General features: G+C 16.2%; 5 protein-coding genes and 1 non-coding gene across 6 annotated transcripts, besides 57 other annotated features; all 6 read right to left on the bottom strand. All coding sequences in view use genetic code 6, as the record gives it.

Moving 5' to 3' along the window:
* Positions 1–239: 239 nt before the first annotated feature.
* Positions 240–278: a microsatellite.
* Positions 279–1,110: 832 nt separating this feature from the next.
* Positions 1,111–1,218: a microsatellite.
* Positions 1,134–1,218: a microsatellite.
* Positions 1,134–1,219: a microsatellite.
* Positions 1,220–1,263: 44 nt separating this feature from the next.
* Positions 1,264–1,339: a microsatellite.
* Positions 1,340–1,351: 12 nt separating this feature from the next.
* Positions 1,352–1,413: a microsatellite.
* Positions 1,361–1,413: a microsatellite.
* A 59-nt stretch (positions 1,414–1,472) lies between these two features.
* Positions 1,473–1,513: a microsatellite.
* A 460-nt stretch (positions 1,514–1,973) lies between these two features.
* Positions 1,974–2,015: a microsatellite.
* Positions 2,016–2,448: 433 nt separating this feature from the next.
* Positions 2,449–2,474: a microsatellite.
* Positions 2,475–2,727: 253 nt separating this feature from the next.
* Positions 2,728–2,784: a microsatellite.
* Positions 2,785–2,864: 80 nt separating this feature from the next.
* IMG5_168010 (v-type ATPase 116kda subunit family protein, putative) lies at positions 2,865–4,715 on the bottom strand (the record flags this gene model as incomplete). Its single annotated transcript, XM_004030035.1, has 2 exons — positions 2,865–3,114; positions 3,585–4,715. The coding sequence occupies 2 exons, from the start codon at positions 4,713–4,715 to the stop codon at positions 2,911–2,913; spliced, it is 1,335 nt and encodes a 444-aa protein (XP_004030083.1). The 3' UTR covers positions 2,865–2,910.
* Positions 3,134–3,193: a microsatellite.
* Positions 3,185–3,257: a microsatellite.
* Positions 3,194–3,520: a microsatellite.
* Positions 3,197–3,526: a microsatellite.
* Positions 3,198–3,526: a microsatellite.
* Positions 3,199–3,526: a microsatellite.
* Positions 3,250–3,538: a microsatellite.
* Positions 3,376–3,510: a microsatellite.
* Positions 3,515–3,578: a microsatellite.
* A 423-nt stretch (positions 4,716–5,138) lies between the features above and the next one.
* IMG5_168000 (v-type ATPase 116kda subunit family protein, putative) lies at positions 5,139–6,160 on the bottom strand (the record flags this gene model as incomplete). The annotated part of the gene is made up of 2 exons (XM_004030034.1): positions 5,139–5,679; positions 5,805–6,160. 2 exons carry the CDS (start codon positions 6,158–6,160, stop codon positions 5,139–5,141), a joined length of 897 nt encoding a protein of 298 aa, XP_004030082.1.
* Positions 5,707–5,776: a microsatellite.
* A 156-nt stretch (positions 6,161–6,316) lies between the features above and the next one.
* Positions 6,317–6,373: a microsatellite.
* Positions 6,349–6,399: a microsatellite.
* A 69-nt stretch (positions 6,400–6,468) lies between these two features.
* Positions 6,469–6,514: a microsatellite.
* Positions 6,515–6,546: 32 nt separating this feature from the next.
* Positions 6,547–6,586: a microsatellite.
* Positions 6,587–8,025: 1,439 nt separating this feature from the next.
* Positions 8,026–8,088: a microsatellite.
* Positions 8,089–8,484: 396 nt separating this feature from the next.
* On the bottom strand, positions 8,485–11,539 carry IMG5_167990 (phospholipase a2 activating, putative; the record flags this gene model as incomplete). Its single annotated transcript, XM_004030033.1, has 5 exons — positions 11,275–11,539; positions 11,144–11,232; positions 8,969–10,890; positions 8,610–8,655; positions 8,485–8,496 (listed from the first exon to the last, which is right to left on the bottom strand). Exons 1-5 carry the CDS (start codon positions 11,501–11,503, stop codon positions 8,485–8,487), a joined length of 2,298 nt encoding a protein of 765 aa, XP_004030081.1. The 5' UTR covers positions 11,504–11,539.
* Positions 8,880–8,960: a microsatellite.
* Positions 8,909–8,964: a microsatellite.
* Positions 11,064–11,139: a microsatellite.
* Positions 11,511–11,541: a microsatellite.
* Positions 11,538–11,594: a microsatellite.
* Positions 11,595–11,673: 79 nt separating this feature from the next.
* Positions 11,674–11,705: a microsatellite.
* Positions 11,706–12,540: 835 nt separating this feature from the next.
* Positions 12,541–12,651: a microsatellite.
* Positions 12,564–12,658: a microsatellite.
* Positions 12,564–12,665: a microsatellite.
* Positions 12,594–12,637: a microsatellite.
* Positions 12,666–12,937: 272 nt separating the features above from the next.
* Positions 12,938–12,995: a microsatellite.
* A 738-nt stretch (positions 12,996–13,733) lies between these two features.
* Positions 13,734–13,795: a microsatellite.
* A 128-nt stretch (positions 13,796–13,923) lies between these two features.
* Positions 13,924–14,228: a microsatellite.
* Positions 14,229–14,779: 551 nt separating this feature from the next.
* IMG5_167980 (hypothetical protein) lies at positions 14,780–15,454 on the bottom strand (the record flags this gene model as incomplete). The annotated part of the gene is made up of 2 exons (XM_004030032.1): positions 14,780–15,076; positions 15,152–15,454. 2 exons carry the CDS (start codon positions 15,452–15,454, stop codon positions 14,780–14,782), a joined length of 600 nt encoding a protein of 199 aa, XP_004030080.1.
* Positions 15,082–15,137: a microsatellite.
* Positions 15,455–16,076: 622 nt separating the features above from the next.
* Positions 16,077–16,119: a microsatellite.
* Positions 16,120–16,220: 101 nt separating this feature from the next.
* Positions 16,221–16,272: a microsatellite.
* Positions 16,273–17,226: 954 nt separating this feature from the next.
* Positions 17,227–17,282: a microsatellite.
* Positions 17,238–17,332: a microsatellite.
* A 469-nt stretch (positions 17,333–17,801) lies between these two features.
* Positions 17,802–17,857: a microsatellite.
* A 303-nt stretch (positions 17,858–18,160) lies between these two features.
* Positions 18,161–18,241: a microsatellite.
* Positions 18,242–19,290: 1,049 nt separating this feature from the next.
* Positions 19,291–19,368: a microsatellite.
* Positions 19,298–19,363: a microsatellite.
* An 815-nt stretch (positions 19,369–20,183) lies between the features above and the next one.
* Positions 20,184–20,247: a microsatellite.
* Positions 20,202–20,253: a microsatellite.
* Positions 20,254–21,108: 855 nt separating this feature from the next.
* Positions 21,109–21,166: a microsatellite.
* Positions 21,109–21,172: a microsatellite.
* Positions 21,173–21,821: 649 nt separating this feature from the next.
* IMG5_167970 lies at positions 21,822–21,907 on the bottom strand. Its single transcript has one exon. It is a non-coding gene; the product is annotated as a tRNA-Tyr (tRNA).
* A 712-nt stretch (positions 21,908–22,619) lies between these two features.
* Positions 22,620–22,663: a microsatellite.
* Positions 22,626–22,687: a microsatellite.
* Positions 22,688–22,896: 209 nt separating this feature from the next.
* Positions 22,897–24,226, bottom strand: IMG5_167960 (ras oncogene family protein, putative; the record flags this gene model as incomplete). The annotated part of the gene is made up of 4 exons (XM_004030031.1): positions 22,897–23,172; positions 23,215–23,420; positions 23,466–23,549; positions 24,223–24,226. The coding sequence occupies 4 exons, from the start codon at positions 24,224–24,226 to the stop codon at positions 22,897–22,899; spliced, it is 570 nt and encodes a 189-aa protein (XP_004030079.1).
* Positions 23,587–23,616: a microsatellite.
* Positions 23,597–23,637: a microsatellite.
* Positions 23,835–23,870: a microsatellite.
* Positions 24,227–24,606: the final 380 nt, after the last annotated feature.

The raw sequence follows: 24,606 nt of genomic DNA, 5'->3' as shown, positions 1-24,606 counted from the left end.
ATGTATGTGACGTTTAATTATTATTGATAAAATATTGTTTTATAATAAAAAAAGTATTTGAGCATGTAATATAATATAAATATTTCTGTAATTTTTATTTAAAAATTCTGTAAACTAAAAAAATATTTTGAAAAAATTAATAATAGACATTTTGTTTAAATTTAATTTTAACAAAAAAATAAAGAAAATAAAATAAAATAATATATAAACAATAAAATTAAAATATTAATATATTTTTAAAAAATTTATAATAAAAAATATATAAAAATATATATAAATGAAATTAGCATAATTTAAATAATATATTTCTTTTATTTTTACATTATAAAATATATCATTAAAAAAGATTTCGATTGGATCGAACTTTAAAATAGTAAAAAAAACTAAAGATAATCTAAAACATATGCGCCATAGAAATTTTCAATAGAAATATTTTAAAAAAATGTTTATATTTATTAAATATAAACCATGTTTTTCAATATAAAAATAAATAAAATTACAATACAAATAAATATCTGATAAGGATATTTTATATGATAGAGAAATTATAATAATTCCAAAAGGATTAAGATATAAATTAATTAAAATAATATTGAAATTATTTTTAATAAATGATTAAATATAAAAAAAAAAATTGAAATAATAGAATTAATATTAAATTAAAATTTTTAAATATATAAATAAAAAAAAATATATAAATTGTTAAATTTAATATTAATAAAAAACTATTTGTATGTAAAATAGAAAAAATATATATTTATTAATATTAAAAAAAAAAATATTAATAGGATAAAAATTCTTTTACTTAATTTATAAGGATAATTAAAAAAAAAAAAATTAATATGATGAAAAATAAAAGAATCGTGGAATCGTGTAGAAAAAAAAAATTAATATAAATAAATGTATAAAATAAAAAAATATGGAAAAATATATAAAAATATATAATTTTTGTTTAAAAAAATAAAAATATTTAAAAAAAAATGTATAAAAAATTGAAAAAAAGTATTAAAGAATATATATTAATTAAAATATATTTATAATTCGAATGAAAATAAATATATAAATAATTAATATAAATTGATATAAAAATAAAAATTAATTTATAAAAAAATATTTATAAAAATAATTAAAATTATATATATATATAAATAATATATATATTATATTTATTTATTTATATAGATATATATTTATATATTTATAAATAAATTTATATATAAATTTATTAAAAATATACAATTATTTTGTACAAATATATTTAATTTTATATAATTAATTTTTTTTTTTTTATTATTTAAATACATTTATATAAAATTTATTTATTTTTATTCTTAAAATATGTATAAACATCTAATTTAAGTTTTTTTTATATATTTAATTTAATTTTTTTTTTATATTATTATTTTATTTTTTAAAAAACAAAGATATTCTTAAAATATTTTTTCTAAAATTAATATTAATTTGATTTCAGGTAATTTTTTAATTTAAAATTAATATTTTTAATAAAAATTAAATTCATATAAAATTAAATTTATTTTTCAAAAATATTTTATCAATTTTTTGTTTAAAATTAATTATTTTTAAACAACTAAGTTAAATATTCTATTAAGTTAAAAATACTATATTTTATTAACAATATACTTATTTTATATTTAATTTTAAATATAATAAATTAATAAATCTAATATTATTTTTTTAACAGCTTTTTTCTTAGCCTAAAATATATATAAACATACCTCATCTTTCATTTATTGAAGAACAAAGAACCATATTTATATTTACTTTACCTGATATATAAATATATTAGGATTACATAGTCAATTCTATAAGATTTTTCATTTTTTTTATGTATTTTTATAATAAAATTAATATTAAAATTATAACTAAAAGAAAAATACTACTTCATATATTTATTAGTATGACGTATATTATTATAAGGAGAAATTATTATGATACCATAAATATAAAAATACAAAATTCTTTCATTAAAATTAAAAATTCTTTTTAAATTAAAATTTTAATCATTAAAATATATAGGTTTTTAGTTAGTAAGATTTAATGAATTTTTAATTAAACGTTAAGATTTGACTCAAATACATTATTATATAGAAATGGCTATATTTTTAATCGAAGAAATTAACATTTTGAATAAAAATTTAAACTTAAAAACCCGAAAATTCTTAAATTTAATAAAGTGTAAGAATATCGTGAGCTCAATTGTTATTGAAATTGCTTTAAAATACTAAAATAAAGAATATTATTAATGAAAAATATATATTTAAATTGAATTTAATGATATATTATTAGAAAATGATTTGGATTAAGATTGATATATATAAAAATTAATAATATATTTGTACAGAGTCCTCCCAATTTTCAATTTTTACGTGCTTTTAATATTTATTAACTTTAATATAAAGGCGGGCTTTTATTTTATTTTATTTTTTCAAAAAAAAAAAAAAAAAAAAAAAAAATCAATAAATGTATAATCTACTTATAGTTTAAAATAAATTATTTGTATTTTTAAATATTATTCATTTATTAATTTTTTAAATATAAAAATAGAATTTAATAATAAAGCTAGATAATATATTATAATTAAAAAGAAAAAAAAGTAAGAATAAATAATATATAATTAAATTTTTTTTTTTAAAAAGAAAAATATTTAGATTTAAATTAAACTCAAAGTAAATATTTGTCATGTTTATTTACTAAATTAATAAATTAATATATATATATATATATATATATATATATATATATATATATATATATTTATATATAAAAAAAAAATTAAAAACTAGAACAAATACAATAAATATTATAATAAAAAAAAAACAAGCTTAAAATGAAAAATAAAAATACTAAAAATATTTCTGTTTGATAAATAATAAAATGTAAATAAAAAAGTCAATAATTTTCTTCATTTTCGATATAAAATTATATTTGTTTTTCGAAACTTAAAGGATTAAAAATATACCCATCAGCTTTATAAAACTTGTTTTAAAATTCAACCCAATGTAATCTAAGTGCATGTAAAAAGCATTCCATGACATCCATAGCCATTAATACACCTAAAGTAATAATAGCAAATACAAAATAAGCTGGAACAAGCTTTTTTTACAGAAAAGTAATATATATATATATATATATATATATATATATATATATATATATATATATATATAAATATTTTTTTTTTTATAAATTTTTTTATTTTTTTTTATATTTTTTATTTTTTTTTATAAATTTTATTTATTTATTTTCATATGTTTTTTTTATATATTTTTTTATATATTTTTTATAAATTTTTTTATAAATTTTTTTTATATTTTTTTTTTATAATTTTTTTTTATGTATTTTTTTATATATAAATTTTTTATATATTTTTTTTATATTTTTTTTTATATTTTTTTTTATATTTTTTTTATATTTTTTTTTGTATTTTTTTATGTATTTTTTTATGTATTTTTTATATTTTTTTTTTATATTTTTTTTATATATTTTTATATAATTTTTTATATATATATGTTTTTTTTTATTTAAATGTTTTTTATATATATATTTGTTTTTTTATAAATTACAGCATAAATATTTCCTGATTCAAGGAAGCCTTATATACTTTTTTAGAAAAAAACATTTGCTAATTAAGAATGTGCGAGTGAAAGTGCCCAAAGACGTAAATATGAGGCTGTATTTGAAATAGAACCGAGTACAAATTCAATAGTTTCTATAATTTAATGTACGAATATTTCAGAAAATTCTTCATTATGATGTTATTTATTATCCATTTTTTCCTTTTGTGTATTTTCAAGATCTTTTACTAATTCAATGTCTTTAATTAAAGGTTATTAAGCTGAATTTTCAAATGAATTATTATTACTTACATTTTATTATTGTTTTCTCTTATTTTGAATATTCAATATTATAGGTTTTGGAAATAACATTAAAGGTACACATAATAAAGCGACAACTTTTTAATATTTTAATAAAAATAATAAAATATTTGTTTATTTATTACCTAAAGCTATTAATTAAAATGTTTCTTAGGCTGATTTTCCTTATCCTTTATCAAAAATAGCACCGTTTTTTTCTTTTACACCTCCTAAAGATAATGCCATATCTATAAGTGTAGTAATAATACTCGGCATTCTTTAATCTTCTATTTTTTTTCCGCTATTAACAACTGAATGATCTATATTCCATTTCGCGAAAATCAAATAATCCATATACCCAAACATAATACCCATAAACCCGATTTAAGGCAAAAATTCGAAGAAAAAATCTAGCCATTTTTTAAAGTAAATAGAGTTAAAAGCCTTCATAGTAATACCTAACATCATCTAAGATACCCCTAAAATGACTGCAAGCTTCATTTTAAATGAATTAGCCATAGTGAGATCATTTTCCGCTTTTCCCCATATCGGATCTAGTCCAAATATATAAGTACAATCTTTATTTATTTTCTCATATTCCCCCCACTAATTAGGACTATTCCTAAAACAAGAATTGAAAAGGTTCAATCGCAATGAAAGGAAGTCATTATAAATCAAACCGCAATAAAAAGCGAAGAAACCCATCAAAAGTACTAAATATCTGATTTATAAAGCACCTCTAAAGGAACTTTTTGGGTCCTTTAAGATTGAGTCATTAAAAATAACCAAATAAAGACCAAAAAGAAAGAGTAAAAAACCATGTCCGATATCACCAAACATCACTCCGAAAAGAAAAGGGAAAGAAATTAATGTAAAAAGACCAGGATTTACCTCCTAATATCTCGGGATTCCATATGTATTGACAATTTGTTAAAAGGCGGAAGTAAATTCATTCAGTTTAAAAAAAGTCGGAGGAGTTTGATCTTCTGAAAACGGAATTTCTTGTAGTGTAGATTTAGGTATATTAAAGTTTCTCAATTAAGAATAATCACCTTTTAAGGTCTCTTAAGCTTTTTCCAAGTAAATCACTAGGAATCCAACAAAAACCAACCAAAACAGCACCAGATTGCTTCAGATTGTTCATACAGCAGTATATATTTTTTTCTTTAGTTGTATATAGCTTTAAGAACTCGATATACGAACACCCTGCGTTATATTTCTCGTCTGTATAAATGCTTAGAAACCTAATTATGTTATTACTTGTCAAACAAAGAACCTATTAACTCTCTCTAATAGCTGAATCAAGCTCTAATAGGCGCTAGTTATAGAGATTTTAAGTCTCAGGGAAATTATATTTACTAGCAGAAAAGCATCGCACATTCTATTCACTTTAGAGTGTATAATACCACCTTATTATCCCTAAAATACAATGAAAAAAACTGTTCTTTTCTTTTATTATTTTTATAATTATTATTGTTTATTATTGATTCCTTTTAGAGATTATTCTGTATCTAAATCAGACATTTTCATTAATATATTACCCCTAGTAAGTCTAAATAGCATCTTTGAAAATCTTACTTAGTCATCAGAATTGATAACTCCGCAAATTTTATTTAATAATCCACCCTTTATTTAATCATTGGTAAATTATTATTGATTTTAGTTATCTAGATATCTATCAGAAGATTCGAAAAAACTATCACCTATTAATTCTATAGCTTTTAGAAGAACTAAATGATTTTCTTTTAAATATTTCTATTTCTCATATATATTATCTAAATTAGATATTTAATCATTTAATAAACTAAAATATAAATTATATTTTAAAGTGATATATATATATATAATAATAATTTATATATATATATATTTATTTATATATATTTTATTTTATATATATAAAAAAGTAAAATATCTAATCTATATTACTTATTATTTTAAAAAGTCTCAGATTCTAAATTTTCGAAAAAGGTATGACCTGCTCTATTCTATTATTATACAGCATTTTTAAAAGCATTGTTTATTATATTTTATATATCAGTAGGCTTTTTTATAATCCCTTGAAATCTTATTATCTAGTTCTAGATATTTTATAAAGAAAATAATACCTCATCACATCTTTTTACGTAATTAAAATAAGGACGGTGCATTGCAGATACTTCTGGTTCCTAATCTATTTAATGAAGAGCATTTATTTTACCCAGCTCATTTATAGTCTCCCAAGCACTTTCGGAAGGAACAACTAAGCGACAATATTTCATATCTTCTGAACGAAAAATACTCATAGTTTATTTTTTTAATTTTTTTATAAAATTTATTATAATATTTATTTATTTCTTAATTTTTTTATTTGTATATATAGATACATTTATAAACATATAAAAAAAAATATATATATATTTTTTATTTTTATTTTTTTTTAATTTATATTTAAAATATTTATAATATTTAAAAATAATTATTTATAAAATAAATATTCATATAATCATATATTTATATATTCATATATTGACAAATTCATATAAATATATAAATATATATTTTATTTTTTCTTTTATAAATATAATTATATAATAAATAAAGCATAGCATCTTTTATTTTATTTATAATTTAAAATTTATATTTATGTTAATTAAAATAATTATTAAATATATAAAAAAAGTTTATAAACTTTAAATTATTTAAATAATGTTTTATATAATTAAAATAATAAATTTTTTATAAATAAGCCAGAATTTTTCTATCAAATTATTCTTTAAAAAAATTAATATTTTTTATTTTCATTTTTTTCTAATAAAATAAAAACAATAAAAAAAAAAATTAATAAAATAATTTTTAATTAATAAAAAAAAAAAAAAAAATGGAAACATATAGTGATAAATATATCGTAAAAAAAAAAATTTATAAAATAAATAAAAAAAAAAAAAAAAGATTTAATATCATTAAACATATAAAACAGAAGATAATTATACAACAAAAAAACCGAAAACAGCAGATTTAATTTTAATATAAAGTTATTTTTTTAATTTATCTTAAAATCAATTACTAAAACCAAGATAAGACGAAGAAATATCTTCAGACATTGAGCCTTTACATTAAAATCCTCAATAAAAAATATATATAAAACCAACAAATTTTTAATAATTAAAATATAAAAATGATTTTTTTATTTATGAAAAGTATTTATATATAATTTTAGATATAAATATATATTTGTTTTTAGTACTATTGAAAATATTTAAATATATGACCCATATAAAGAAATGAAAATATAAAAACCAAATACAATTGAAAACTTATAAATTTATGATCCATATATAGAATATTTTTAAATTGTTAAAAATATGAAATTGACATTTAATATTATATAAGATTTATCTTATTAAATATCTACAAAAAATACAGTTAAAAAAAATTAATATATATATATTGTATTAAATGATAAAAAAAAAGGAGCTTTCATTAAATGATATAGATTTTAATATAGATGAATGCACAGTAGAAAAGATTGTATAATAATTAACTTAATAAACTAAATAAGAAAGGTATAATATACATATATGTATGTATATATATATATTCACAAAAATTAGAAAAAATAAGAATAACTTTTATATTTTAAATATACATAAGACACATAAAATCATAATTATTATAAAATTAACAAACAATGGTTATAATCTTATGTCAAATATCTGAATGATTCTTCAATTTTTTTTTCAATTAAAAGATAAATAATACTCAGAATTAAGATTTTATATTAATAAATTCTAAATTAGCTTAAATTTATCTTTTTTTGTACGGAAACAATGCAGAAATAAATATTCAAGATTTATAAAATGCCTAAAATAAGTCTTTTAATGGATATAATCAAATAATAGAGCCTAAAGGGCTCTTTAACTAGTCAAATTATTGTTATTTAAACTCCGTTTTTTAATGTTTATTTAGTATAAAAGAACTTAATAGGTATTTCCTAGAATAAAATTTCACCGAAAACAAATAAAAATGTATAGAATATTAAAAAGCTTTAAAAAAATATATAAAAACATCATAACAATAAATATGTGACTTAAACAATATAAAAAAGTCTATATAAAATGCCTTTTATTAACATAAATAATAAGATGCTTAGGAATTTTTAAGATATGTAATATTATATATATATATATATATATATATATATATATATATATATATATATATTATTATATATTTATTTAGTTATTAGGTGAAATATAAGATGAATTAAATCCTAAAAGATAAAAAATTGAAAAAATAATTTAATTTAAGAACTCCTATGAAGCTTTAGAATATTATTAATAATATTAAAATAGTATAATAGATTAAATATTTAGTGGATAATTAATAAATAAGGTAATTTGTGGATATTGTGGTGGTTTTTCATGGAGTTATGACCCTTTTTTAGACTTATCTTTAAGTTTAGATACAAAAAATAAGTCTGTATATGATTGTTTAAAGGAGTTTTTCAAACTGGAAGTCTTGGGTAAAGATGAGTATTTTTGTGAGAAATGTGAGAAGAAAAATCAAGGCATAAAATAAATTTTTATAGGAAAATTGCCTTTTTGTTTAGTTTTACATTTAAAGAGATTCAAAATTTTTCCTAAAAAATAAAAAATAAATGATTTAGTTAAATTTTAAATTAATGGATTAAATTTAAATGAATTTTTTTTATAAAAAAATAATAATAATTAATCTTAATATTATTAATTAAACGCAGTAATTGTACATATAGGAAATTAAAATTAAGGGCATTATATATCTTATATATAAAGAAATAATAAAGTAACATAAATATATATATATATATATATATAATTATTTAATTTATGTATAGTGGTATTGTTGTAATGATAGTAAAATAGAATAGGTTAATATAAGCAAAGTCTTAAGTTTATAAGTATATTTACTTTTTTATTCATAATAATAACAATAATAAGTAGATGAATGAGAGAAGCGAAATAAATATAATTTATTTTTTGTATAAATATTAAAATATATATTAATAAAATAAAATATATATATATATATATATATATATATATATATATATATATATATATATATATATTCACTCTAATGCATCGTTTAATTCAGTTAGACATTATTAAATTTTTTAGTCTTAAAATTATATTAGTTTTCCGGCGAAATCTACTTTTTATAAAACTTATTTACTAACGTTTTCATATTTAATAACGAAATTTCCAAAACTAATTAAAATCCTAAGAATATTATCGGGATTATTTTCAGTTTAGAAAACTTAGATTAATTCTTCTAAAAAGGCTAAAATATTCTCGTTTTTATAATTTTAATTAAACACGATTTCCGCCGAAACATTATAAAAAAAACAAACAAGGCAATTTCTCAAATTTTAATTTTATGAATTCCTTAAATACTTTATTCCTTCAATTAAAAATCTACAATGTTAAAACATCCCATATTTCCCGTTAGTCTATGAAAATAAATTACATAAAGTCTTCATAATCAAACCCTTTCCAATTTCATTTAAACTACCCAATCCGCCTATTAAAATCGTAAAATAATTTAAACCACTATCTACACCTGTAAATAGTGAGTCTGATTATGGATGTAGAGCAAAAATACGGAATAAATCTAATACAGGAAGTATATGTTCTTAAGGCCATTTTAATAATTTTAAAGTAAAAACTTCTAATTGAGGCTAAGAAAGCTTAGAATTATGATACATATTAGTCTTTTATAACATATCTAACATAAAGTTTAAAGAGAAAAGCTGTTTATCGTTTAAATAATGGTCTGTATCCTTTAAAATCAAGTTTATTTCGTTAAATTTTTTCTTCATTCCTTCTATATTCATTTGTTCGTAATAATTTAAATTTGAAACTGTAAAATATGTATATGTTTTATCTTTTTTTTAAACTTATTAGTTTTAGTAGTTTTAGTGTTGTTGTGATTATTATCCTTATTATTATTATTGATTCTACGTACAATTAGAATTAGCTATTAAAAATTTTCTAATTTATTCAACATTTCCCTTACTAATTTATTCCCTAACGCAATATTTTTCTGCGATTTCTAAAGGATTATCATTATTATTAAAAGGCAACTTTTTTTAAAATCCACTATCATCTTCTACCTAGAAAATATAATCGTAATTTCCTTTAGGAAAAACGCTATCTCCTTCATAAAGTTTTTTCTAAAAAGATCCATTTTATTAGTTTAAAACTTCCCCTATTTTTTCCCATATTCCTTTCTCCAAATCCCATTAAAAAGCCTCGGCGACATCTCCATTTCTAAAAAGTTTAATTTCCCCTTTTTTTTTCCCTTAAAAACTCTCTTTTTCCTCTACTTTTGGCAGTTTAGATATTTCATCGTTTGAAACGCCTTTCTAAACTGCTGCTTTTTTCTCGAAATCTTCAATTTCTTCCCTCCCGGCTGTCCTTTCTGCGTCATCTTTTACAAAAACTCTCACATTACCATCTGAACAGGCACTAATAATATCCATATTATATCTATTTATACATATATTCCATACTGTACCTGGATGTTTTAAACCTTATATACAAGTTTCTCCTTTCCAAATATTCATTAAGGCATCTTCTCCTCCCGAAACATAGTTTCCGAATGAAAAGCATACACAACTAAATACAAAGCCACTATGTCCTTCTAAAACGTTAACCTAATCTCCTTCTAAACTCCAAACTTTGAGCGTCATATCATTTGAGCAGCTCAATAAAAGTCCACTTTCTTCAATATATTGAATTTCCCTAATAATATCTTTATGAGCCTTAATTTTCCTGATTTCTTTAAAGCTAGAAAACTACCAGAAATGCATGATTCCGTCCTAAGAGCCAGTAATAATTAAATCTTAACTATTAATTCCCAAAACACATACAGCATAAGAATGACCTTCCAGTTTTTTTATTTCTTTTCCTTCCTGAAAATTCCATATGCGACTGCTTGCATCCCAACTTCCACTAATTAATGTATTATCATTATATTGGCATAAACTATTTACCTTAAATATATATTTATATTACTTATAAACGTGTTATTTTATAATTTTTCTGGCATTTTGGTTAAAAAAAAACAATCAAACAATAAAATAGGAAGATAATTAACTTTCCTTTTATTATAAATAAAATTAATTTTTTTATAAAAAAATAAGGAAAAAACAAAAAATAATAAAATTATATTTATATATATATATAAATATATATATATATATATATATATATATATATATATATATATATATATATATATAATACTGGTCCTTCATGTCCATTTAATACTTATATTGGGTTTCCACTTAAATCTAATATATATATATTTTTATCTTTACTTCCAATAATAAAACCTATATTTATATTATTTTAATTATATACATATTTTAGAATACCATTTCCATTTTGTAAGACTTTAACTGAGTATATATAATCGTCGAAAAAGTTAGCTTCATATAATAATTCGTATTTCTTTAATTCTTATACAAATTAGAATATTTTTACAGTTTTATCTGTAGATCCACTTATAAGGAAGTTTTTTTCTATATGGACACATCTAACACCTTATGTATGACAAGCAAATTATTGAGAAAGTTAATATTAATGTAATTATTCTATATCCATATTTTTTTTTACTTTAAAGATATTTATTTTAAAGATATATATATATATATATATATATATATATATATATATATATATATATTTATATATACATTAAAAAATATAAGATCAGATTATTTATATATTTTTATTTTTAATTATTATAAATAAAAAAAAAAAAACGTTCAATCATATATATATTTATATATATATATATATATATTTTAATAAAATGTCACGTAGAAATAAAATATATATTCCTTTTTTTTTTTAAGAAGAAACTAAATTATCTCCTCATTATCATTTTGATTTATAAAAATCAATACATACATTAAGTCCTATATAAAAAAAAAAAATCAATATACCTGAAAATCCTAATATTTCAGCTATTGACGCTATTTCTGAAAAAAATATTTCAGAAATTAATCGCGATGAAGAAGAAATGTCCGATGACGAATATTTAATAATGAAAAATCGTGTTTAAAAAAAAGATAAAAGGAAGGGTATATACGAACAATATTAAATAAAGGAAACAATTGAAAAAATATAAGACCTTAACCTAAAAAGTACACTAAAAATATACGACTAATAAGCTGAAATAGACAAAAAATTATAAAAAAGAAAAAGCAAATATGCTCATCATATGGTACCTATAAAATCTACTAAAAAAAGCGTGTTTTTTAATAAAAAAGAAAGTTCAAGTCCTAAAATGAATACTTCTAAATAAAAAATTGAAGATAAAGTTGAACTTTAAATAGATTATTTAAAATAAGAAAAAAAATAAAGAAAAGTACATTTTATACAAAATTTATAGAAAACTACATTTTAAAGTTTACAAATAAATACATTTGATATACCAATATATGAAAATAAAAATATAGATAAATTATAACTAATATAAGAATTTTAATAATGGAAAAAATATATATGTAGATTTCTAAGATTTGATAATAAAAATAATGAAAACAGTTTTAATGTATTTTTATCAACAGGAGAAAAAATAAAACATTTTAATCAAATTAAATAAAGCGATAATATATTATTTATATAAGGTATTAATATATTATATAAAAATAAATAAATATATTTATTTATATATTAATATATATATATATATTTTTTAAATAAATATTTTTATATATTTTTTTAATATATATATATATATATATTTATTTTCATAAATTTTATTTATCTTTGTACATTTATCTTATATAAATTTATATAAATATATATATTTTTAGATATTTCTATAGAAAATTTATAATTTTGGAAAGATTTTTAAAAATTCAATTAAGTTAAAATTAATTATTATGATTTAATAAAATTTTGTAAATACATTAATAATTTAAAAGATAAATAAAATATTTATGAAATATTAATAAATCCTAAAAAAAATAATTTTATTTTTTAAAAATTATAATTTAATAAATAAAATCTTCCTAAATTAAAATTAAGTAATAATATTATTAATATTAATAATAATAATAATAATAATAATAATAATAATAATAATTCCTAAAATTAATATTTAAATTTTGAATAAGTAAATAATAGTAAAATAAATTTAGTTAATCTTTATTAAAAATATAAAAATATTCTTTATTCAAGTATTACTTCTCCTAATCAACTTTAAAATTAATTTTCTTAAGGAAGACTTTTAAAATAATATAATGATGTTAAAATGTAAATTTATTAAAAAAGTCTTCCTCTTCTATTTTAATAAAAATAATGAAATTTTATAAGTATGATTTTTTTTTTATTTTTTTTTAAATAATTTTATTAATATAAAAAAATTAAGATAATTTAATTTTATAAATACATATATAACTTTTTTATATATATATATACTTATATTAATATTTTATTAAAATAATTATAATATTTATAATTTATATTTTTTATTTCATTAATTTGATTATTAAGATTAAGAAATAGTTTATTATGTTTATTATTCTTCTTGTTTTGCATTTTTTTTAGTTTTTTTCTTTTTACCTTATTATTTATCATTTTTATTATTTTATACTTATTATTATTATTATTATACTTACTATTATACTTGCAGTTATACTGATTAAGTTTATTATTTTTTACCTTTTTTAGGAGAAATATTAGTATTTGTATTATTTTATATATTACTAGTCGAATTTTCATTTATATTTTAATTATTAATATTACTTGAATCTTTTTTATTTTTTTTATTATTATTTATATGTCCATTATTATTTTATCCATTTAAATTAATTTACTATTATTATATAATTTAACTATTTTTTATATTATTTTAATTATTATTTATTTATTATTAAGTATTTTATAATTAATATTAAACCTATTATTATTAAGTATTTGGTGATTATCTTTACTGTGTATAAAATTATTATTATTAACCTTAACCTTAAAATTATTAATATTTTTTATCACTTTATTAAAAAGTAGACTATTATTACTATTATATTTACTATTACAATTACTATTATTATTACTATTACTATTATTATAATTATTACTATTATTATTACTATTAATATTACTATTGCTATTATTATTACTATGACTATTACTATTATTATTACTATGACTATTACTATTATTATTACTATGACTATTATTATTACAATTATTATTACTATTGCTATTACTGTTACTATGACTATTACTATAATTATTACAATTACTATGGCTATGATTATGATTACGATTATGACTATGACTATGACAATTACTATTACTATTACTATTACTATTAATATATTTTTGATTATTATATTTATTATTACAATTACAAATTAGCATTATTTCCACTCATATAGTTATTTTAGATTTAAATTTATTACTAGTTAAATCCTTATTATTACTATGAAACCTGCCTTTAAACAGGTATGCTTCCTTATTATTGCAATATAGGGAGTCCTTAAGGTCTCATTTATTATATTGGTTGTTAATTTCTATTAAATATAGGTTCTTATATTCCTTATTAAGCCATTTATTATTTATAATATTATAAAATAACCATTAATTAATTATTAAGTTCTACTACAATTTTTTTATTTTTTAACATTTATGGGCTTGTATTTTTTTCGTTATTTAAAATTTTAACATCTTCAGGTTTAACCATTTTACAATACTACGAATAATCAATAATTTTGCTACATTTTTCTTCTTCTTTTTGCTTAAAGTTCTCTTTTATATTTGCTACTTTGGCTCCCAATATGAAATCAAGAATGCTCTTTTTATGTTCATATATACTACCTACATCATTGAGTTTATTTTGTGAAAAATACTACTAGAAGCACCTATTCATATTTTTTTGAATTTAATTCGTATTTTTTTTCTTCCTATTTTATCTTTTTTTTACTTATTTTTCTAAATCATCTTGGTCATTAATTAATAAACTTAAAGAATTATTTTAAATTTCTTCCTCTTTTTCTTCCTCTTCTTTTTCTAAATAAAACTACTAGTTTAGAATCGAGTCTTCCCCTTTTAAATTATACATAGTAGGCAATATAGTTTCATAAAAATATAAAATCTTCTCTTTTTTCTTTATTTTTAAATTCCATATTAATTTCTCGACAATTTTATCATTAAAAGCATAGTCTTAAATATATAAATATATATATATATATATATATATATATATATATATATATTTATATATTTAATTAAGTATACATTTAGTTATAGGATTTGCATTTAAAGAATTCGCAATGAGGTTAGTTTTAGATCCCCATATAGATTAATAATATTCATAAAAGAAGAAATAAATAGCCTGCCGTGATATTTATTTTAAACTTTCATATTTAATAAGATCATGTAAAACAGGCTCTTCTATAATTCTTGCATTAAATTAATTATTTTAATTAACATCGAATTAATTATATAGAACATAAATGGTATTATCGTTTTTTAAAAAAGCATAACTTTTAAATAATTCTTCAATAGAAAGTACTTATTTTTCATTTTATATTTAAACATTAGTTATTTTAGCTAACTAATCAGGACTAAAACACAATTTTCTATATATAGATATATATTATTTATATATCAATGATTTTTTTATTTTATTTACAAATTCCTTTAAACTTTCCTCATAAATTTGTCAACATCAGCTACATGAGTATAACAAAAAGTATCAAAAATTAAGTCATAAGCATCTTAGCCTTTAAACTCGATTTCTTCATCATTTAAGTTTTATAATTTGGGTATTTATTCATAACTTTTAGGAAATTCATTATAATTTTAAATCTTTTTTTTTTTTTTATTATTATTAAAAAAAAATAATATAGAATATTAAAAAATATATATAAAAAAAAATACAGTTTTTTCAAACATTTTAACAAATTCAGTATTATCAAATAGTGATTTTTTATCATAATAAAAACTTGAAAGTTCATTGATATTATCATATTTCATTTTTTTGGGGTCTGTTTAAGGATTTAATGTTCTAACATGATTAATAAACTCTTCATTAAGAGTATCTTTTAAATTGTCATCTTTTTTTTTTCTCTTTTTATTAATTTCTATTTGCATAATATTACATTTAGACTAATCATAAATTAAGTATTCTTTTTAGATTTTTATGTTATCTTCATTTTAATATTATTATTATTATTATTATTATTATTATTATTATTATTATTTTCCATATTTTTTTATGGATATATACTTAAAAAAAGATTATCTATATTGTTTCTTTCTTTTCTTTTCCCACCAAATTTAATTATAATATCCTATATTTTATTATATATATATATATATATATATATATATATATATATATATATATATTATATTTAACTTTTAATTTATTTAATAAATCGTATTTTCTTTCATTGTCTCTATATATATTTTATAGAGCGTTCTAATTATTTTCTTAATTTAAAGAATTAAACTTCTTTATATATTTTTATATTTCTTTTTTTCTTTTTCTTAATCTTCATTTTCTATTTACATCTGTTATTCACCATTTTATTCTATATTTTCGTTATTTATATCAATTTTTTATACATCCTGATTTTCATTTATACTCTTAAAGATTATTTAGACATCCTAACATATTTAAATACCTATCAATTTATGAAAAAAGCTTAATTCATCTTAAATAAGGAACTTTTTATTCATTTATTTCTTCATTTTTTTTGCTAAATAAAAAGCCCTTGCCATTTTACTTTTTTTCTCTTCTTTAAAATCAATAGACCTCCAATACACTTCCTTTAAAACCTTATCCCATTAATTACTTTATATAAATAGAGGTTTATTAGTATTCTATTTAATATTAATAGATGAAGCATAATAAGTCCTTTAATTCTATAAACTATCAATAATCATTAATTTTCTCATATATAAGTCTATTAAACGATTACAGTCATTTTCTTGTTTTTCCTATAAATATATAATATACATATATTTACATTTATGTATTTATATATATTTATTATTTACAATTTAATCTGTGCTTTATTATTAGATTGAATGCTGTATTATTCCTATTTTTTATAGAAAAAATGACATATATATATAATAGTATTTATGCGTTTTTTTAAAAAAAAAATGGATAAAATATTTTCGGAATTTTTATTATTTTTTTTCCTTCTTAAATATATGATTTTCAGGATGTTTTTTATTTATATATATAAGTATATATAATTTTTTAGTATTTTAAAGTTATTTAAGAATTTATTACCATAACCGCGTTCTTGTATTTAGTTTTATTGATATAATCGATTTTAGTTGATCATATTTAAGATTTTTTCTTTTATTTTTATTTTTATTTTATTTTTTCAATTTTTATTAATTATTTTTTTATTTTAATATAAATATTTGTTTTTTTTTTTATTTATTTTATTTTTTTATATATATGTATATATTTAATTATTCAATTTTTTATTTTTTTTTTGAAAATAATTTATTATAAATTTATCGAATTATTATATTTCATTTTTTTTTTTTTTTTAAAAAAAAAAAAAAAAAAAAGTTAATATTTTTTTTTTATATATATAAATCTTTCTTTTAAATATAATTTATCAAAAAAAAAATATTTCAATTTTTCTTAATTATTATTTTACTTTAGAATATTTCTTAATTTCAATTTAGAATTCTTTATAACAACTATAATTAAATAAAATAAAAAATAAAAAAACTATTAAATGCATTTGTAATAAATATTTATAATATAAATATAACAATGCTTCATATTTTTAATTTAAATACTTTATAAAAAAATTCTTTTAATATATAAAATTACAAATTCTAATATCTTTTGAAATTATAATTCATGAATATATTTTTAAAAAACTAACAATCATATATTTAATTTATTTAAATTTAAATAAAAAAACATATAATCATATATTTAATTAAAAAAACATATAATCATATTATTAATATCTAAATTTAATTTAAAAATAATTAAAATAAAAAATTCTCAAACAGAGAATTGAACCCTAGTCTACAATAATAAATAGTTTCAATTTAACTAATTGATTATAAAAATTGAATATAAAAAAATTAATTTTAAATAGGTTAATGAAGAAGATATAAAAATAAAAATAATAAGATAATATTTTATATTAAATAAGATAATAAAAATATTTATAAATAAACACTACATATTAATTAATTAAAAAAAGTAAAAAATTATAATAGATATACTTATTTTAAATTTATATTATATGTTAAAAAATATATATATAATTATAGAAATATATATATATATAATAAATATATATATATATATATATATATATATATATATATATATATGTATTTCATTTTTAAACAGTTTATACATCAAAATTTTATAAAAAGCTTATAATATCTTTAATTTTATTATATTTATCGTATGATTTTTAATTGTTTTTAATTAAATTTGGTATTTCTGCTAAAAATAATTTCTTTTCTGTATTTTTTATTAAATTTTCAATTTTTTCAACTAATACTTCTTTTTATAAAACAATCTTATCCTTATTAAAAATTGCCACAATTTATTTTGCTATTATATCTTTACTTTCTAAATCATTATTAAATAAAAAAATATTAATTTATTTTTAATATATTTCATTCTTAATATCAGAACTATACATTCCGTTTTAATTATATTATTAAATTTATAAAATACAACAAATGACAATATTTTATTTATAAATTTTAGTTTTAAAAACATTATTATAATTTTTTATTATTTCTTCATAAAATAAATCTTATTTTAAAAAAATATAGACATATTTTATTAATATAATATAATATAATACATTAATCTATATTTTCGTCTAAATTTTAATAATTATAAGTAATTTATATAACTTTTAAATAACCATTATCAAAATTGCATAAATTGTTAATATTTTCTAATATTTATAAAGTACATCCTCTATCTTTATCTCCCATCATGATAATAGTATTCTTATATACGAAAAAAAAAAAAATATATATATATATATACATATATTTTTAATGTTACACTAGGCAAACCTAACATATTATTAGTATTATCTCTTTTTTTAACAATTTCAATATAAGAATTAAAAATATTAATTTATTCACACATTTCATTTTCTTAAGGAGAATTCCAATTAAACACAAAATTATATTCTAAGCTGTTAAAGCTTAATTTAGAATATATTTAATTTATATTTTTATAAATTGAGGATTTATTGAAAAGCTCAGTTTCATTTGATATTTTTTAGTTAGCATTTTAGAATAAAGGGTGTTAGTCATTATTTATAATTGAAAAAAATCTATTTTAGTTTACGTTTTTAAAAAAAAACTTTTCTAACTTTTTTAATTTGTATTTGTTAAACTTAATAAAAAAAATAAAATTATATATATGTATAAATATATATATATAAATATATATATATATATATATATATATATATATATATAATTATTAAAAGTTTACGTTGTTTGTTATTATTAGATTTTGAATTTTTCACTATAAAATAATTCAATTATTTTCTTATCTTTTATTTTAAAATATTATTCATAATCAAAGGCTTAATTAGTTTTCATTTATTTATTGATTATTATGCATAGTAGTTTGTTTTATTTTTTAAATTGAATTATCTATTCGTTCAAAATTTAAATTTATCTGTTTTATTTTATACAAGCATCTATTTTTTCTTTTTATTCTTTTTCAATTTTTTCTTTTATTTTATCGTTTCTATTTTATTATTATATTTTTGTATAAAATATATAAAAAAAATACTCATCCAATTCTTTTTAAGCAAATTAAATTTCATTTTAAAAAACTTAAAGTTTTTGTTAAATTTTTTCAATATTATTAATTAATTTATCTTCCTAAATAATTTAAAATAAATTAAAAAAAAAAATAAACTACTTCTTCTAATTAATTCTTAATTTCTTTATCTAATAATCTACATTCTTCCATATATTAATCGTTATTATGTCTAATTTAACTCATTTACCCTTACAATGATAAATTTCTAAGGTCATCCATAAAAATCTCACATTATCGTTAAAAATCATTTTTAAGTAAAACTCTTTAAGTAAAACCGTTTTAGGATTCATCACAGATTTTTTAAAGTTCGGAATTCGTTTTTTTAATGAAATAATAGATTAAAACTTTTAATCAACTTATCCTTTTATATTCATAAGTTAGATCATTAATTGTTTATTTAACTTTTAATCAATTTCTTATTCACTTTCTTATTTTATATTACTTTTTAAATCTTATTAAATACCTAATAATATAATAAATAATTATATAATAATATATATATATATATATATATATATATATATATATATATATAATAATTCACTAATATATAAATTATTAATATTTTAATGCTTTTATTATATAAATTAATCGATTCTTTTAATATAACTGCAAATTAGTTATAAAAACTTAAATTATTGTTTTTTTGTAATATATTAAATATCTAAAAACATAATATTTTTTAAGAATAATTACTAATATTATATTGCAAATTTTTTTTCATTTAAAAATAATTACTATAATAATTATTAATTAACTTATAAAAATAATATAGAAAAATGTGTTAATATGGTTATATATATTTAGTATTAAATATTTAATTAAATATCATATGTGCAATTTATTATATAATTAAATTGTAAGTTTAGTAAAAATATTAGAAACATAATTATAATTAGAATGATTTTAAATAATATTTATATTTCTAGTGAATATTAAGATTATAAATATATATGTTTATATGTATATATATATGATTATATATTTTTATTATTTTACATTTTTTCTTATTTTATTTTAAATTTAATATTTTTTGACTAAAATTCTAATTTTTATTATTTAGTTTGCATATTTATGTTTCGACCTTTTTAATAAAATATTTTATATATTTATATTTTGATTCTCCTCTAAAAAATTAATCCTTATTTTTCCATCATTGTAAAGTCTAGTATTTTAAAAAGGCACATTTTAATTATTTGAAAATGTGTTTTTTTATGAAAGTCCTTCAAATTATATTGGTTTTCTTTTAAATTCAGATTTTTTATTGTTAAATTAAAGAGTCATTTTTTTTGTATAAATATATATATATATATATTAATTATATTAATTTATAAAAAAAAAGAGGGAGAATATTTTTATTAATTTCAAATTTAAATAAAAAAATTAAAAGATATATATAATATATAAATATATAAATATATAATATATATATATATATATATATATATTTTATAAATAATATTATTTTTTTAGACTAAAATTAAACAAAAATATTAATTAAAAAGATGTTCAGAATATTAACTTTTGGTTTTGCCACTTAATTATATTTTAATACTCATAAAAATACAATAAAAAATGATTTAGAAAACTTTAAATAACCTAGAAATGCTATTTGTATTATATATCCATTAGAATCACATTTATTTTATGGTATTTTATCTTTTTAATAAGAAAGTATAACATAACCCACAAAATTTGTTATTCATTTACATAATATGCCTCCTAATTAGCAATACGAAGTATATTTACATTAATATGGCGATTTAAGCAATCCTCCGGAATCTTTTGGTTCATACTATACCCCAATGATAAATAATAAAGAAGCACTTAATCCTAAATTAGGTATATATAAAAAAGCTATTCTATATAAAACACATATTAATAATAAACAAACAAAAAAGTTAGTTTTTATTCAAACGATAGAGGGAAAGGATAATGTTCTGAACAATTAAAAAGCGTGAAACTTTTTGGAGAAAACAGTTTATTAGGTAAAGGAATTTCTATATAAAAAAATGGTAAAATAGAAGGGCTAGGAACAATTAGTTAATCATAAAAATTTTAAAATATACCTTTTAATTTATGAAATAAAATAAAAATAAAAAATCCGAATTCCCGGGTTCGAACCGGGGACCACCGGATAACTACAAATACTTTACAGTCCGATGCTCTTCCAACTGAGCTAAATTCGGTTTGTTAATAAATACATTATATATTATTATAATATTATTGTTATTTTAATAAATTTTAATATATATTTTTATCATTTTTTATATTATTTAAATTTAATAATTATTTTTTATATAATTTATTGTTATTTTAATTACTATATTTAATAGATTATATTTTTATGTTTATATTTTTTTTCTTAAAAAACAGAAATCGTTGGATATATATAATCTATTAGTGAAAATCATTTTTTTTTTTTTTTTTTCCTTTAATTATTAGTGTATTCGTTAAAGCAAAAAGGAATCAGTATATACTTTTTGTTAAAATATTATTTTATATACAAATATAAATAGTATTAATGTTTTAATATAAAAAAATTACTTGAAATTATTTTTAATTAAAACCTTTTTTAAGTTAAAATTTACATAAAAATTCTTATAATTATTTATATAAAAACTGTTTAATTCAAAGTTATAAATTTTTATTGTCAGTGTTTATTTATTTATAGAAAAATACTCAGTTTTTTTTAATTTTTGTATTATAATAAAATAATTATATTTTCTAATTAAAAATATATGAGGTTTTTTAATATTATAAATATCTATAAAAATTTAAATAAAAATCTTACTATTTTTATATATTTAATATTAGTATTAATTTTTTATTAAAAAAATAATGAAAATTGATATGACATAAAAAAAAATGAATAAAAAGATTATCAAAATTTAATAATCTAATTCCAATTATTTAAAATAAAAATTAAAATTTTTAAATAAAAAAATATAAGCTTTTATAAATAAAAATTATTTTATACTAAATATTTTCTTTTTTTAATAGAAAAAATAAAAATAATATTAAAAAAATGTAAATTATTTTTTAATTGCTAAAAATAAATATTTTATTAAATATATATATATATATATATAATATATTAATTTATATTTATTAAAATATTTTTTTTTGATTTATATATTTATTTATTATAATTATATAGATAAATACTTTATAAATATCAACAGCACTTTTTTTTATTTTCGTTTTTAATTTATTAAAATTCCTAATTTAATTTAATTTTTCTTTCACTATTTATACCATCTTTAAATTTTTCATATATTTTCTAAGATAAGTTTCTAAATAATTCTTATATATTAATATTCATAACAGCTGAAGTTTTAATATACTCCATTTCATATTCTTTACAATATTATTGTATAATTTCCTAATCAGGTTCATTATATTCTAAATCACATTTATTTCCTACTAAAATTTTAATAACATCTTTTCCACACTATATATAATTATATTTACATAAATTTAATTTAAAATTTACTTATATACGTAGTTCCCTTAGCCAATACTTTACATCAATAAGTGATTATATATCATTTAAATCGAATACTAAAATCGCTGCTTTTGCATTTTTATAGTATGTTTATATTATAGGTCTGAATTATTCTAAACCTGCAGTATCCCAAAGTTAAAGATTTATAATTTTATCATTTACTTATTCTGTCTTTTATTTAAAATCTACACTTACTATAAATTTTTTAATAATTTTTTTAATTTTAATAAATTAATTACTTGTAGTCTAAGGATATTTCATAGATAAAAAACCATTATTTATATAACTTAATAAAATTAGACTTTTTCCAACATTTGATTTTCCTATTAATAAAGTTTTGCATTTTATTTCGTTTAGTTGTTAATTCATATTTTTAATTTATATTTTTAAGTTTTATAATAAATATTTTTATATTTATAAATAAGTGTTTAAATATATTTATATAAATTATAACAAATATATTATTAGATTTAGATTTAAGAATATTTTTTATTAATTATAGATATAAAAATAAGTAGGAAAAATTAAAATTATATAAATTAATATGTTTATAAGAGATAAAAAATGAAATAAAAATAAATTATATATGAAAATAAATAAACAATTTAATAATATATAATATATAATATATAATATATAATATAACCTTTATTTATTATTTCTATATATATTTCATACTTTTAATGTATATAATTTTTACTTAATTACAAAAATAATAAAATTAATATTTATAAATTTTTAATTTATATTATTGTTTATTAAATTTTAGAATTTCAATTTTTACCTATTATTTGTATTAAATATTTATAATAAATGAATTTTCTAAATGTGTTTTTAATCTATATAAATTGTATTAATAAATATCAAAAATAGATTTAATATAATTGCTTGAAAATTAAATTAAAATATAATATTTTATATAAAAACACATTTATTTTCATTTAATAAAAAAATAAAAATAAAAATATATATAAATATTATAAAATTCTTTTATACCCATTATATTAAATAAAATATAATAATAAAATAATAATAACTTAATAAAAAAATATTCCCTCTAGAAATAAAAACAAATATTCTTACTTTTACCTTCTTCTTTTTAAAAAAAAAATATTAAAAATAATAAATAAAATAAGAATATATGGAATTCCTCGATATAATTACAGCCGTAATGGAAGTACATTAATTTCCCGAATAATACCAAGAAGAAATAAATAAACTATAAACAGCCTGCGAGACACTTCGTTCTGCCATATAGGGAATACAAAAAGAGCAAATGCCGAATGCTTTAGAGAATAATATAAGAAAAAACCTTTTAGAAGCCGAAGAATTAATAAAAAAAGTTCCTAAAACGGCGGGGCTATATGAGAGTATAAAAAG

This window comes from Ichthyophthirius multifiliis (assembly GCF_000220395.1).
Source record: "Ichthyophthirius multifiliis unplaced genomic scaffold scaff_1120509251246, whole genome shotgun sequence".
Classification (NCBI taxonomy): domain Eukaryota; phylum Ciliophora; class Oligohymenophorea; order Hymenostomatida; genus Ichthyophthirius; species Ichthyophthirius multifiliis.
The sequence above is the reverse complement of the archived record's forward strand: the minus strand, read 5'-3'. Positions and strand labels throughout refer to the sequence as shown.